Below are 15,576 nucleotides of genomic sequence, written 5' to 3' on the forward strand. Positions count from 1 at the left end.
AGATAGGCTTGACCCAGTTTTTAAGGGAAGACCAAGTCATTTAGTGCGTTTGGCTTCTAGTAAGTTTTCCCTGATTATTTTGTTTTTCTCATTCTTTGAACCTTCTTGATTTGCCTGGTTTTCTCTGAAAATTTCCCTCCTGTCAGCCTGTTCCAATTTTTGTCCTTGCTTTCCGACCAATTCTTTTTTCATTAGTAGGGAAGAGTGAGAGTCAAGGAAGAGGTTGCCTCCACAGACCTCACCACTCTCAGGCCTCACAGAGCCCAAAGCCAGTATCCAGTTCTGAGAATCGTCTTTAACATTCATGCGGTCACCAACGAGCACATTTGATTCTGCTCTTCAGTAGTAACATCAAGCTCCACGTATAGAAGATTATTAGTAGTTTTGATTTTCAGCATTTTCATTCATTGTAGTGAGCTGTGTTCTAGGATGTGTATCTTTGCATGTGACTGATATGTTCATATTGAATCTGTACTCAAATCTGCATTTCTGATCCACTGACTTTGTTTTTCTGTTTTCCTTTCCTGCTCACACTTTGGACAGGACAATCTTTGTTCCCCTTCCGACATCCTTCAGCTAAACCTCAGCGTTAAAAGAACTGTTGAAACACTACTTTCTCTTGGGGCACATTCAGAAGAATCCAGTTTTGTCTCTCTGTCTATGCAACTTCTGGGTTTTGTGGCATTTTATTGTACTTTAATGTTAACTCTCTGTGTGCTTTATTACTGGCTCTTCCCCTCTAGCTGAAAGGTTGCATTCCAGTGGTTCTCTACCTCAGTCCTGTGCTTGGTAAAGGTTTGTTTCCATCCAGAATTAATGCACATACGTGCTTTTTTCCACCTTGGCCATCAAAGACCTGGCCAGTACGTAAATGTTTTCCACGTGTGTCCAGATGAGCAGCCCATTACATCAGGAAGCGTTTATGATTGTTAACAAAGAGTGAAAGTCCAGCATTTTTACCCTGCCCGTTTGTCCATTCTCCTGGCCCGGGGCCTTGTTCCTTTCATAGTAAACGTTAGAGCATGTCCACTAATACAATCCTGAACCTGTTTTTAGAATATGACAATACAAGTTTATTTCTAAATGACACAATAAAATCCCTCTCCAGTCATTTTTCCATACCTCCATACAACTAACTGTTGAAATTGTGAGCACTTTTCTGATTTGGAGGCACCTGGTCACTTAGAGCTCTGTGCTGAGCTATGCCCTGAAACCCTGACCTCTCCCTTTATTGTTTCCGATAAGGGTTCATCTAAGCATTTGCTCTCTGGGCATTTGAAAGATACCGACCACTTAATTATTAGTCATTTTCATTTGGTCAGAGTGCTCCGTTTACGATCATGAAGATGCCCTAGGTTACTGTTCTGAGGATGTTAATTTAGAATGGTATGCAACGAACGAACGATCTGGAGCTGAACATTCAGGGCAGCTACCTGTCCACATGTACGTATTTGTGATCCTTGACCAAGATTTCCTTCTGGAATCCTATTTAGAATTTAAAATCAGAATTTATATCATTTTTAACATATTCATACCATCTTAATAGGAAAACTTGCACTTCATAGGCCAGGGAGCAATTGTATCTGAACAATAATAACAGGTAAACTGTTAGGCAGCTGTGTCTGTTTTAAACCCAAGGCCATGTATATTGTGCGTGTCTTTCAGCATTCTTACCACATTAGCCAATGGACAGTAATGCTTAAAAGTTAGGATTGCATTCAGAGTTCAGTTCTCATAAAGGGTGTTCCTGAACAGTCAGGAAACCTAAACTCTGTTAGAATCAACAGCTGAACTCAGGTATAAAGAGAGAGGGCAGGAGGGAACCAGCAGTTAGCGTAATGGCTATATCGCTGGACTCCCACGTAGTCAACCGCGGTTCGTGTCCCGGACCCGGTGGCTTAAAACTCACGCCGGGCGCGTGTGCGTGCGTGCCCAAGATCCCGAGAGGAGAATGGAGGAGAAGGGATTGCGGCGTGACCATCCCCCCTGGGGGGTGATTTCTCGCTTTCTGACTCTATGTCTCTCTCTGTCTGGCGAGCGCACGCGCCCTACAGTGAAAATCTCTCCAAAAAAAAAAAAAGAGAGAGAGGGCAGGAGTATAGCCTCCTACTGTAGAATTCCGCCTGAGGACCTGATTGCTTTGGTTTTCTTCCATATGAAATAGGACAGATATTTAACAGACTAAAAGACGGTTAATGCTGAAACATTGAACACTGTGATGAAAACCTTAGTTTTATACAGCAGTAGTGCCTTTCAGAATTTGGGACTTTCAGTTTATTTTTTATTTTAAGATTATTTAAAGTTTTACTATAGGGTATATATGCTCACCAGTGATAGAGAGAGAGAGAAAGGGAAAGTGAGAAAGTAAGCCACCAGGTCTAAGACTTGAACTGCGGTTGGCCATTTGGGAGTTCAGCGCCTTAACCACGCTACCTGCTGGCCCTGATTTGTTTTATTTGTGGAGCTTTGTCCCTTTAAAAAAAAAAAAAAGTTTTAAAAACAAAAGCAAAAACACTAGAGTCATGTGCAGTGTAGGGGTAATAATTTTGAATTCTTTTTTCTTTTCTACTATTTAACTTTTTAAAAATAATTATGTATTTAACTTTATTTATTTATTTATTTATTTATTTATTTATTTATTTATATTGCCCAGAGAGGGACAGAGCGAGAGCGAAAGTGAGAGAGAGAGAGAAGGAAAGTGAGAAAGCAAGCCACCAGGTCTGGGACTCGAACTGCGGTCGGCCATGTGGGAGTCCAGCATCCTTAACCAACATGCCACCTGCTGGCCCCTATTTAACATTCATTCATTCACTCATTCACTCATTCACTCACTCACTCACTCACTCTCTCTTTCATTCATTATGTTTTACCAGAGAGGATCAGAGTGAGTGAGAAAGAGAGAGAGAGAGAGAGAGAAAGCAAGCTGCTAGGTCTGGGACTCAAACCATATTTGGCCATGTGGGAGTCCAACGCCCCTAGCCACCACACCACCTGCTGGCCCCATAATTTTTAATTCTTTTAAGAACACACAGCATGCTTTCTCAGCCAGCTGGAAGGTGAATGTGCATCTAGAAAGCACACAGCCGTAGTGTTCAAATCCTTGGACTGCACAAGTCACAGGGCGCCACTGAGGTCAGGACATTGGTACTGGAGAAAGTATGTCTAAAAGCGAAACACTGCAGAGTCATTTGAAGACTTGTCTTGTACCCAGGTAGTTATACAAAGTTGCTAGTTTCATTGGATGAAAAGATTGCAGTTACCTTGTTTAATCTACTTAAGTATTGAATAAAAAGAACGTAACAAGCACAAGTGCCAATAGCTGCCTCAAAAATAAATACTTGTCATTTTTATTGCAACTGGTTTTGCTAAAGTTCCTGATAATAGAGTGAGTGCTGATGAAAAGCAGAGTTTTATTCTTTAATAAATATGTGTGATTTCTCTTTTAGTGGGACCAGAATTCCACTTTCTGTTCTTTTTGAGAGTGGTCTCATTTTTCCTGCATATTTAGTCTTAACAGAAAAGCCAGTGATTGTTATTTTTAAGATTTGCCTTTTTCTCTTAGAAGGATTAGCCAAACAAATTAATGAAGTTAACAAGATAGACCTATTTAACTTCCTTACACAAATGTGTCAACACTTAGTTCTCTAGCATAATTTGATCCATTAAATACCAAAGTACAGTTTCTTTTTACTTCTATAATTCAGAATTTTAACTAATTCAGACTAGGCCATCTATTAATTATTCAAATTAGGGGAAAGTTTCTCTAGTGTATCTAAATCTCAAGAGCCCAAGATGGTGTAAGTTTCTTCCTGAGATCCCCAATTGGCCTGAGAACCCTGGTTTTCAGAATCAGGATTATAATGCAGACAGCAGGCATCCCAGTCTCTCGTGCAGTCTGAGCTGTCTGGACACTATCTTGCATTCCTGTGGTGTGTGATTTCCAGAGTGCTTTCTGTTTGTTTGTTTTTCACCTGCCAGTTTTATGGATTTACATTAGTCTTTTCTTGATCAGGGATAAAGGATGTTTTCACTCCACAGTATTGTTTTTCTTCTGTCGTACATATAAATGTATGCTACTTGTCCGTTTTCCGTCTGACCGATGCCTGTATGTATGTTACTTGTATTAATAAAGCGACAGTGAGTGTCAGGCATCACCTGTGTCTGACTCTCATTAGCACTGGTAGTTTCCCAGGTACTGACTGCGTGTCTCCGTTGATTATTATGAGGGGGAGAAGAGGGCTCATTTTCCCTTTCAGTTCTGTGACGTTCACTGTTTTTTCTTTTGTTTGTTTTTATGTTACGTTGTCCCATTTTAGGAGCAATTATGCTTGCCTCTCCACATTTTAGAAGAGAAGGGTTTGAGCCAGGTTGCAGTGACGGTCCAGGCTCTCCTGGCACTCGCCCCACCCAAGCAGCAGCAGCACCAGTTATCTGCTGTGTAAGGACTCCTGGGACCTTGGGCACTGGCCTGGCCAGAACAAGGAACAGACACCGCGATTGCTGCTGCCAGCCATCTGCTTAACAAAGCTCGAATGTGTTCTTAGAAGGGACTGTTTCCATGATTCCTATCAGGAATGTTGTACTTCATTTCTCCATTTTAGGGGAGGGTATATCCTTTTCATTGAATTTTTTATGAAGACACATTGGTTTTCTCAAATGAAACGTCTCTCGTTACTGAGAACCCAGCCACACCGAAGTCTAAGCTGGCTGTGCTTTCCTAGAGTAGACTTGTGGGTACCAGAGAGGTCTTCCCAGGGGATGTGAAGCGCTCCTGGAGGCCAAGACATGCCATGATCTTTACCGGTTCCCGGGACATGTGGAGCCCACTGGCTTCTAAACTCTCCTGCAGCATTTGTTCAAATACAGATTCACATTTAGTCGATCTGGAGTGAGACCTGGAAATTCGCATTTTCGGCAGACATTCCAGGTGTTTTTCATGTAGTACAGACCACTGTACCAAGCTAGGTATTCTTACAGATTTCGAGAGTAATGCCCCCACAGCTTCTTTCAACCATATTTACAATCAGAGCTGCAGTATGACAACTTGGCTGTACTGTCAAAGGCAAAACAGGCTGGGGCCATGTGGGAGAACCAGGTTCAGTCCCCAGTCCACCTGAAAGCCAGGCTTCATATGCCTGTAGTCCCAGCTACTCAGGAGGCTGAAGCAGGAGGGTTGTGACGTAGTTAGACCCTGTTTAAAAAAAAAAAAAGAAGAAAGAAAGAAAGAAAGAAGTAATATGGAAGGCCTAGATTTTGGATAGTAAAACAGTGAAAGAAATAGTTATATTTAGGGCCAGTGTTCTGGGTCCCCCTCTGACTTCGGGCCACGACCACAGCAGCTTTTTGCAGAGATGGCTCTGTATCATCCTGCTATTATCTGAACTTATAAACAGGTTCTTCACACACAGGGCCGACCCCTCAGTGCTGCTCACACACACTACTTGGCAGCATTTGCGCTGCCTGCATGGAACCACCTTATCCCACGCTGCTTCTGGACACCTGGCTCTTAGATTAGGTCCACTCATAGCGGACACTTCTGCAGCTTTCCAGCTAATGGAAGGACATGAAAACAAAGTAAAAGAAGCAGGAAAAGCCACGTTTCTTCTATTTTTTCCAGGTAACTGCCAGTTTCTGTGGCTTCTTAAAGCATTTAAGGCTTTTTTTTTTCTTTATAATTTTTGCCATAAGGTGCCCACATTTGCCAGGGAGAGACAGAAAGGAAAAGTGAGAAACACTCCTAGAGGGGACAGCCACACCATAGTCCCTTCTCCTCCATTCTCCTCAGAATTTTGGGCACATGTGTATGTGCACCTGGCATGTTTTTCAAGCCGTGGGTCTAGGACTTGAACTGCAGTCAGCCATGTGGGATCCAGCACCTTAGTCATCACACCACCGACTGGCCCCTTAGGGCATTTTAAAAAAGAGCTTCCCATCTTTTCATCTCGCCCTCATCAAGCCCCACCACTAGTGCCTTATATACTCAGTTGTGGATAGACTAGAAGAGCCCAGGGGCTCACACAACCCAAAGTCAGGAGCTTTTATTGAAGGTTTTTCTTTCCCTGTTTTTTGTTTTTGTTTTTAAGTTTATCCATCAGAAGGACAGAAACAAGAGGTGCCCCCAGTGGGAGTTTGACTCCCAGCCTCAGCCAGCGGGATTGCTTGAACACACGCGCACGCGCAAACACATCTGGCATGCAGAGGCAGGCCTCAGGATGCAAACACATCTGTGTCTGGCATCACAGTGTTGAGTAACTGCTGCACCGTCGGCCCCTTCTTCCCCTGGGTTTTGAACCCCTTTTTGTTGTCAGTGATACCTTTTGGTATTCACTGCCCTTGTAAACCAAGTAAATAGAGTATGTGAAAATACTAGTTATTTAGGTTGTGTGTTTTTTCTTTACCAATGCATGCATTTGAGTATAATGTTATCCCTCTGTTTATCATGTAAGTGAAGCATCTAAAAGTAGCTTTGGATAAAATCATGTTGCTTATCTAGTCAAAATAAGATGTTCACCATGTTCTCTCATAAAAGCAACTGAGAACATTACCAGTTTGTCAGAGTTTTAAATTATTTAAGACATCTGATCACAAAGCCCAATTCCTCAAGGTCTTCGGGAACAACAGTAAGTGTCCTATAAATGTTTAGAGCCAGACTCCATTATATTTATAATTCCAAACAGACCTACCAACTTTATAATCTCTTAGAATTTAGCCATGTGTATTTTAAAACTATAGGTATTCTTCCTTGTCAACACTAAACCTCAGTAGAATCTCCAAATTGTAGAGTACCACTAGAAATTTAACTCAGCAAAGGACAGGACTGTTTTTAACAAATTATGCAAGGAATAATTCCAGAAGACATTACATAATGCAGTACTTGAGAGCTGTGATTAATGTTCCCATAGAAATAAGTGGAAGTTTCAAGTATTTCATGTAACATGAAACCTTAATAATGTATTTTTATCAAATAATTCACATTTGTTTTTGAATTGTTAGAAAAATTTTGTGTACAGTTTTGGTTAATAATGAAGGAAAGATATTAAATATATTGAATTTTTTTTCCATGTCAAGATGCAAAAACAAATCATGATGTTTTGTTGGAGGATTTTTGTGTTCAGTATATTGTATGTAACTTTTTTTATCTTATTTTTTAAGAGAGATTTTTGCTATAGGGTGCGTGCGAGAGAGAGAAAGCTACAAATCACCCCCAGTGGGGATGGCCACGCGACAATCCCTTCTCCTCCATTCTCCTCTTGGGATTGCGCCCAGTGTGAGTTTTATGCTACCAGGTCCAGGACTCAAACTGTGGTCAGTCAACTACATGGGAGTCTAGTGACAGAACCATTATGCCATCTGCTAGTCCCATGTATCTTTTTTTAAACTGGAAAGAGTACTTCAGTTTAACATTGAGCCTTGCGAGACTCCAGTGTAAGATGAAGATGACTTTGTCACAGTTCTCCCTAACCTGAAGCAGTGACCTTTCCAGCACTGATGTGACCAAGCACTCATGCCACCCAGCAGGCCCCTGCCACTTTTGGAGATGTGATGAGCAATTTCCAGACTTTCACACCCATCTCTGTTGAGCACTCCAAACCAATCTCCTCTTATAATAGCCAGGCCTGGAAATGACTGATGGGAAGAAGGGCCTATTTGGCTAGAACACAAGAGTAGAAAAAGGCTTAGCAGTAGGTCACTTTCCTTAACAGCTTTTACATACAGCCTTACAGCTAATCAAAGAGTTGGTGATTTCTTTCCACAGCTGAGCAGTGACTAATGAAGTGTGACTGTGCTGATGAGTCTAATAAATGTTTAAAACTCAGTGCTTAGATGGTTAGAGACATGAAGGAAAACATGGATATGCAGAAGCCTTTTTATATACACAGTGAGATGGTTTATAGCAGGTTGCATTCTATTCTGAAAATGTTGTAAACATGTAATTAGTAAAAGATTTTGTAAGACATTGTCCTGTATTTGTATGTCTGTAAATATATTACATGAGTTCTAAGTATAAATATGTTAATAATATGTATGTTAAGTTGCCTGTATGCCACCTTCCACACTGACATTAAAACAAAAGCCAGCACTTCAGTAGCACTTAATAAACACTTCAAAATGTTAAAGCCTATGTATCTTAACATGCCTTCCTGGGTTAAGATAAATCAAGGAAGGAATATCTAATTCTTAATGAAACATCAGTAAGAACTGGGTCTTTATATAGTACTGTGAGATTAAAATTCACTTTATCAGGTGTTTTTTTAAGAATTTTTCATTTTATTTATCTTTATTTTATTTATTTTATTTATTTTAGTTTGCTACAGGGCTCGTGCACTCAAGAGAGAGAAAGTAAAAGCAAGCCACCAAGTCCAGGACTTGAACTATAGTTGGCCATGTGGGAGTCCAGCTCCTTAACCACTACTGCACCTGCTGGCCCCAGATTTACTTTATCTTGAAGAAGTACAAAATAAGGCTGGCAAGTGGCATGATGCGCTGGACTCCCACATGGCCAACCACAGTTCAAGTCCCAGCCCTGGCAGCCTGCTTCTCACTTTCCCTCTCTCTCTCTGATCAAGTCAAAAAATAATGAGTGAAATTAAATATTTCTTTTTAAAAAAAAAAGTACAAATAGCAAGATTGCCTGTACTAGGGTTAGATAGAAGACTTCATTCACAGGGGAATAGGTCGTGTGGTGAAGGGGCTGGAATTCCCACATGGCCTACAGTAGTTCTAGTCCCAGCCCTAGCGGCTTGCTTTCTCACTCTCCTTTCTCTTTCTCTGTGAAAAAACGCGTGAAAAAAAATTCTTTTTAAAGTGTTTATTTATTTAATTCCATTTGTTGTTATTATTTGTTAATTTGACCAGAGCGAGAGAGAAAGGGAAAGCAAGAAAGCAAGCCGCCAGGTCCGGGACTCGAGCTGCGGTTAGCCATGTGGGAATCCAGGGGAAATCCAGTTCCTTGACCCCCCATCCCCCCTGCCAGTCCCTAAAATAAATAATTTTTTAAAAAAAAGGTTTAATTCATGAAATGTACACGGAGGCTTTAAAATGTTTTTGGGAAAAGGAATCAAGTATGAATTTATTTTGGTGCCCCCAAAAATGAAATCTGCATCATTTTTTTCATAATATGCATTTTCCACGAACTTTTTGAAGAGCCCGCATTTGTAATACATTAGTATACTTTTTTTTTTTTTTTGGAGAGATTTTCACTGTAGGGCGCGTGCGCTCGCCAGACAGAGAGAGACATAGAGACAGCGAGAAATCACCCCCCAGAGGGATGGTCACGCCGCAATCCCTTCTCCTCCATTCTCCTCTCGGGATCTTGGGCACGCACGCACACGCGCCCGGCGTGAGTTTTAAGCCACCGGGTCCGGGACACGAACCGCGGTCGACTACGTGGGAGTCCAGCGACATAGCCATTACGCTAACTGCTGGTTCCCCATTAGTATACTTTTTTATCGGAAATGACCGGCTGTGCTACAGGGAAAGCTTTAGCATCCTGAGACACTGTTTTTTTTGGGTTTTTTTTTTGGGGGGGCGGAGAGGTTTTTACTATAGGGCATGTGTGCAAAACAGAAAGAGCCAGAGACAGAAAGCGAGAAATCGCCGCCCAGAGAGGATGGCCACGCCGCAATCCCTTCTCCATTCTCTTCTCGGGATCTTGGGCACGCACGCACACGCGCCCGGCGTGAGCTTTAAGCCACCGGGTCCGGGACACGAACCGCGGTCGACTACGGGGGAGTCCAGCGACATAGCCATTATGCCAACTGCTGGTTCCCGAGACACTCTGTTTTGATTGATCACAGAAAGGATGATCCAGAAGACTTTTTTTTTTTTTTTTTTTAATTTACCAGAGGGTGCATGCACTCTGAAGAGAGAGCGAAGAGAAAAGTGAGAAAACAACACGCCCCTCGGGGGGATTGCCACAATCCCTTCATTTCTCCCTCTCCTGTTGGGACTGAGCATACACACACCTGCTGTACTTTTCAAGCGGCTGAGTCACGACTTCAGTCACCTGAGCGATCGCACCACCAGCTGGCCCCAGTGCGCCGCCCTTTCTAGAAGGAGAATTCCAGTCAGCTCTGCTGTGTGCCAGGCGCAGCTTAGGCTTTTTCAGGTCCTTTCGCCTCCCTTAGTCTCACTACCCTATAACGTGGGAATTGTTGAGTAAACAAAGCAGGTTTAGACCCTAGTGTCTGCTTTTCAAAAATATTAACTAGCCTTCTAGAGAATCAGTGTCCCCATGTACTATTTGTGGGTTGTATATTCTGACATCCCATTTTTTTCCCTTCATATAAACTTTTTTTTTTACGTTTCTCAATCTGTCCAAAGTTTCCTCTTACACCTCAAACCTACCCTTTACTCCCTACCAACCTCTTTTCCCCCCTCACAGTGTCTAGCATCCCGTTTTTTTTCTTTTGGTTTTTGCTATAGCGCGCGTGCGCTCGCCAGACAGAGAGAGAGAGACAGAGACAGAAAGTCACCCCCAGGGTGATTTCTCCTCCATTCTCCTCTTGGGGTCTTGGGCACGCACGCACGCACACACGCCCAGCGTGAGTTTTAAGCCACCGCGACCGGGACGCAAACCGTGATCGACTACGTGGGAGTCCAGCGACATAGCCATTACACTAACTGCTGGTCCCCTCTAGCATCCGTTTCTATCTTGTATTTGTAATTCATATCCCTCCTTGTTTCCCAGGAAAGTCACTGAGACAGCCTAGGATAGGATATGTATTCCATGCCATCATCATCCCAGGAAAGACTTTAGTGATGATAAACCTAAAAGGGAGGCAGGGACCAATATTTGTTCAAACTTGACTGTGTATCTATCAATATGTTGGATACTTTGTATAATCATTTTTTAAAAAAGAATTATTTACTTCTATTTATTTATTCATTTATTTTTATTTGACCAGAGAAAGACAGACATACAGAAGGAAAGTGAGAAAGCAAGCCACTAGATTCGGGACTCAAACCATAGCTGGCCATGAGGGAGTGTCCAGCACTTTAACCACCACGCCACCTGCTGGCCCTGCATAAAGTCATTTTTAATTCCTACTAAATACTTCACCTTTGTGGGACCAGCAGTTGGCGTAATGACTGTGTCACTGGACTCCCATGTGGTCGACAATGGTTCGAGTCCCAGACCCGATGGCTTGAACTCAGGCAAGGTTTGGGTGCGTGTATGCCCAAGATCCTGAAAGGAGAATGGAGGAGAAGGGATTGTGGTGTGGCTATTCCCCCTGGGGGGTGATTTCTTGCTTTCTGTCTCTCTGTCTCTGTCTTTCTGGCGAGCTCATGCACCATATTGCAAAAAAGAAAAAGTTCACCTTTGTAAGAGGTGGGGTATTTTTTGTTTCGTTTTGGTTTTTTTTGCTACTAACTAGATAAAATCAGAATCAGACATTACAAGAATTACAGAAGTTTTAATGTCTCGCTATAACTAAGACCCATGAACTGTTTTCATTTTTTGTTGTGTTGTTTTGTTTTTTTCTTTTCTGGTGAAAAAGAGCAACAGGAACCTTCACAAACCTATTAAAAAGACTTCTTCCCAGCAAAATTGAAATATGAGGAAGCCTGAATTGATGGTATAATCTTAATTCAGGGTTTGAAAACAAGATAGCAGGCCAAGTGAAATCACCAAGCTTCACCTGGGAATGCCCAAACAGCCTGAGGAAGAGTCATCTGATGTGCAAGGCGTTTCTTATCCAGGTCCTCTTGCCCATCTCCAGTCAGCAGTGGGAAGGACAGGAGACAACCTCGTCACTTCTTCTTGCCTCTCCGCTTGTCTTTTTCTTTACCTTTCGAATCCTTGCTGTCATCTTTGTCCTTCTTGGGCATCTTAAATCCACCAATTTCTCTCCGCACTACTGTGCCTCGCCACCAGGCCTGCAGCTGGAAGGGAATGGTGAAATGAGTACAATTTATAGAATGCCTGGCAGCTGCCCTCTCCACAGGAGGGTATTGTTCAATAAAGTACGTTCTGGGGCAGCAGGTGGTGTGGTGGTTAAGGTCACTGGACTCCCACGTGGCCGACCGCAGTTCAGGTCACGGCCATCGTGGCTTGCTTTCTCACTTTCTCTCTCTGTCCCTCTCTGGTCAAATTAAAATAAATAAATAAAGTTAAAATAAAATAATTATTTTTAAAAATAATTTTAAAAGTTGGGAACCAGCAGTTGGCATAATGGCTATGTCGCTGGACTCCCACGTAGAACACGGTTCGCGTCCCGGACCCAGTGGCTTAAAACTCACACCGGGCGCGTGTGCGTGCGTGCCCAAGATCCCGAGAGGAGAATGGAGGAGAAGGGATTGCGGCGTGGCCATCCCCCCTGGGGGGGTGATTTCTCACTTTCTATCTCTGTGTCTCTCTCTGTCTGGCGAGCGCACGCGCCCTATAGCGAAAACCTCTCCAAAATAAATAAATAAATAATTTAAAAAGTTAAGTTCTGTCTGAAAAACAGTCTTCTGGGCGTGTGTGCGTGCGTGCCCGAGATCCCAAGAGGAGAATGGAGGAGAGGGGGTTGCTGCGTGGCCATCCCCCCTAGGGGGTGATTTCTTGCTTTTTGTCTCTCTGTCTTTCTCTTTCTGGTGCGTGCACGTGCCCTACAGCAAAAACCTCCCCACCTCACCAAATCTCTAGGTGGGGACAGAGTGGCTGGGTACACCGTCAAAATGGCAATGCTCCCTGCTGTGCCAGACACAGGCTAAGCCATGCACTCACTAGTGGGGTTCTCAAGAAGTCAAAGGAAGCTGATAAAGATTTTTTTTTTTTCCTCACTTTGAAACCTGACTTCCTTGGGCTGTTGCCCTTTATGGGTGTCAAGTTCCCCATACCCAACAACCATTTCATCCAAAAGGAATGTTAGTGACCGAGGCCCAGGGCAAAAGCAAGCCCTCAAAAATGCACCACTAAGTCTGGATGATTCAAGTAGGTTTCCCCCGTGCATTTCATATCTTTAGTGATTAAAGGATCAATTCTCTGGTTTTCAGAAGATTTAGATCTTTGCCATCAGGTACAACTGTTCCGAATACAATCTAGATTACTTTCAACAAAGTCCTTAAAGACTGGAAGCAGTTCCTCCAGTGGAAAGAAAACAAAAGTGGTTTCCAGCTAGTTCTCCATTCGCACCGTAAATCGATGTGTCCTGGCGAGTGGGAAGCACACAGAAGCTTGGTGAGTACTCACTGCGTACTTCTGACTCACAACGGAAAGTCCGGGCTTGGGCTTGGAGGCTAACTGGCCCTGAATGTACTTGAAAGCTAACTTGTTTTGTCCGCCCATAACTATGCCCACTAGGATCTCAGTGGGTGCCGCTCTTTCAGAGGGAAGGGTGACCCTCTAGTCTCAGCCCAGTTGGCAGTTGTTTTTGCGGTACTTTGTGCTGGAAAACATTTCCCCGGCTCTATGGCCTGTCAGTTTTATCATTACTAATATATACAAGTCCATTTAACACATCTTTTTTCCCTCTAATTTGCTGCTTATCTACCGCTCTCCCTTTAAAAAAAATTATTTATTTAATTCTATTTGTTATTATTATTTTTAAATTTGACCAGAGAGAGAAAGGGAAAGTGAAAAACCAAGCCACCAGGTCTGGGACTCGAATCACAGTCAGCCATATGGGAGTCCAGTGCCTTAACCACCACGCCACCTGCCAACCCCTCCCTTTTATTTATTTTTTTTGAGAGATTTTTTTTTTGGGGGGGGGAGAGGTTTTTGCTATAGGGCGCATGCGCTCGCCAGAAAGACAGAGAGAGACAGAAAGTGAGAAATCACCCCCCCCAGGGGGGATGGCCACGCCGCAATCCCTTCTCCTTCTCTCCGGATCTTGGGCATGCACGGACACATGCCCAGCGTGAGTTTAAGCCACCGGGTCCGGACTTGAACTGCGGTCGACTACATGGGGGTCCAGTGACATAGCCATTACACCAACTGCTGGTCTCACCCCTCCCTTTTTTAAAGCAGCTTGTATCAGAACCCAGCAAATAGAGTGGAGTGATTTATAAACAATTTAAAGAAGTAGTAGACTATTAGAAGCAATCATTCTGTCAAAAGGTGGTTTGGGTTAGAAACAGTATTCTTTTTTTTTCTCTCTCTTTTTTTTTTTTTTACAGTCTCACTACATAACAGTAGAGATCCTCCATCCTCAGCCTCCCCACTGGGATTACAGGTGCACACCACCACTCTGGCTTTTAGGTAGGCCCAGGAATCAAATCCCAGACCCTCCCTGTGGTCCCAGCCTGAAGCACAGTATATTAGCAGCACACACCACAGTGTGCCAGACACTATATTCCTTTTTTTTTTTTAAAGAAAGAGGTTTTTTGCTATAGGGTGTGTATGCTTGCCAGAGAGACAGAAAGTAAGAAATCATCCCCTGGGGGGATGGCCATGCCACAATCCCTTCTCCATTCTCCTCTTGAGATCTTGACCATGCACGCACATATGCCCGACGTGAGTTTTAAGCTGCCGGATCTGGGACACGAACCACGGCTGACTGCATGGGAGCCAGCAACATAACCATTATCATCTGCTGGTCCCCAGAAACAGTATTCTAAAATCTGATCTTCAAGCTAGGTTTGACTTTCACTGTTAACCACCTTTTTTCCCCCAGATAAAGAGCTAGGGATGGGACCAGGAGATGGCATAATGGTTACATCGACTCCCACATAGTTGACTGCAGTTCGAGTCCCAGACGTGGTGGCTTAAAACTCATGCCGGGCACATAAGTGCATACCCAAAATCCTGAGAGGAGAATAAAGAAGGTATTGATTGCAATCTGGCCATCCGCCCAGCAGGGAGGGTGGTGAATTTCTCGCTTTCTGTCACTCTGTCTCTAGTGAGCACATGTGCCCTATAGCAGAAATCTCTCAGGACCAGTACATGGCGTAATGGTTATGTCACTGGATTCCCAGTCTACGGTTTGAGTCCCAGACCCAGTGGCTTGAAACTCAATGCTGGACACATGTGCGTATGTGCCCAAAATCTCAAAAGGAGAATGGAGGAGAAGGGATTGTGATGTAGCCATACCCCAAGGGGTGTTTTCTGTCATTTTCTTTTTGGCAAGCACACGCACCCTTTAGCAAAAATCTCTCTTAAAAAAGAAAAAAAATCTCTCTTAAAAAAAAAAAAAGAGCTGGAAACATGGAGCCAGCAGGTTGCCATAGTGGATAAGGTGTTGGACTCCCATGTGGCTGACCACAGTTTAAGTCTTAGACCCAGCGGCTTAAAATTCACACTAGGGACACGTGTGTGCTTGCCCAAAATCCTAAGAGGAAAATGGAAGAGAAGGGATTGTGGTCATACCCCCAGGGGATGATTTCTCGCTCTCTCACTCTCTCTCTCTCTCTCTGCTTTTCCAGTAAGCACACGTGCCCCATCAAAAAAAATCTCTCTAAAAAAAAAAAAAAAACAAGAGAACCAGCAGTTAGCGTAATGGCTATGTCGCTGGACTCCCACGTAGTCGACCGCGGTTCGCGTCTCGGACCCGGTGGCTTAAATCTCACACCGGGCGCGTGTGCGTGCGTGCCCAAGATCCCGAGAGGAGAATGGAGGAGAAGGGATTGCGGCGTGACCATCCCCCCTGGGGG

General features: G+C 43.5%; 2 protein-coding genes across 6 annotated transcripts in view; one reads left to right on the forward strand and one right to left on the reverse strand.

The window, feature by feature from the left end:
* The window catches only part of LRCH3 (leucine rich repeats and calponin homology domain containing 3), a gene marked incomplete at its 5' end in the record, with an annotated part of 135,469 nt that extends 129,714 nt beyond the window's left edge, over positions 1-5,755 (forward strand). The window contains 1 exon segment of one of the 3 annotated variants that reach the window (XM_027774212.1): positions 4,317-5,755. In XM_027774212.1, the coding sequence (XP_027630013.1) occupies positions 4,317-4,442 (126 nt within the window). 3 annotated transcript variants of the gene reach the window in all.
* A 5,507-nt stretch (positions 5,756-11,262) lies between these two features.
* DRC9 (dynein regulatory complex subunit 9) overlaps positions 11,263-15,576 on the reverse strand; it is a 49,184-nt gene continuing 44,870 nt past the window's right edge. For all 3 annotated transcript variants that reach the window (XM_027774213.1, XM_006154549.3, XM_006154547.3), the window contains one exon: positions 11,263-11,886. In XM_027774213.1, coding sequence (XP_027630014.1) covers positions 11,755-11,886 — 132 coding nt within the window. In that variant the 3' untranslated portion in view covers positions 11,263-11,754. The remainder of the gene's footprint in view (positions 11,887-15,576) is intronic.

The sequence above is a fragment of the Tupaia chinensis genome, unplaced genomic scaffold, assembly GCF_000334495.1.
Source record: "Tupaia chinensis unplaced genomic scaffold, TupChi_1.0 Scaffold000415_1, whole genome shotgun sequence".
In the NCBI taxonomy this organism is placed as follows: domain Eukaryota; kingdom Metazoa; phylum Chordata; class Mammalia; order Scandentia; family Tupaiidae; genus Tupaia; species Tupaia belangeri.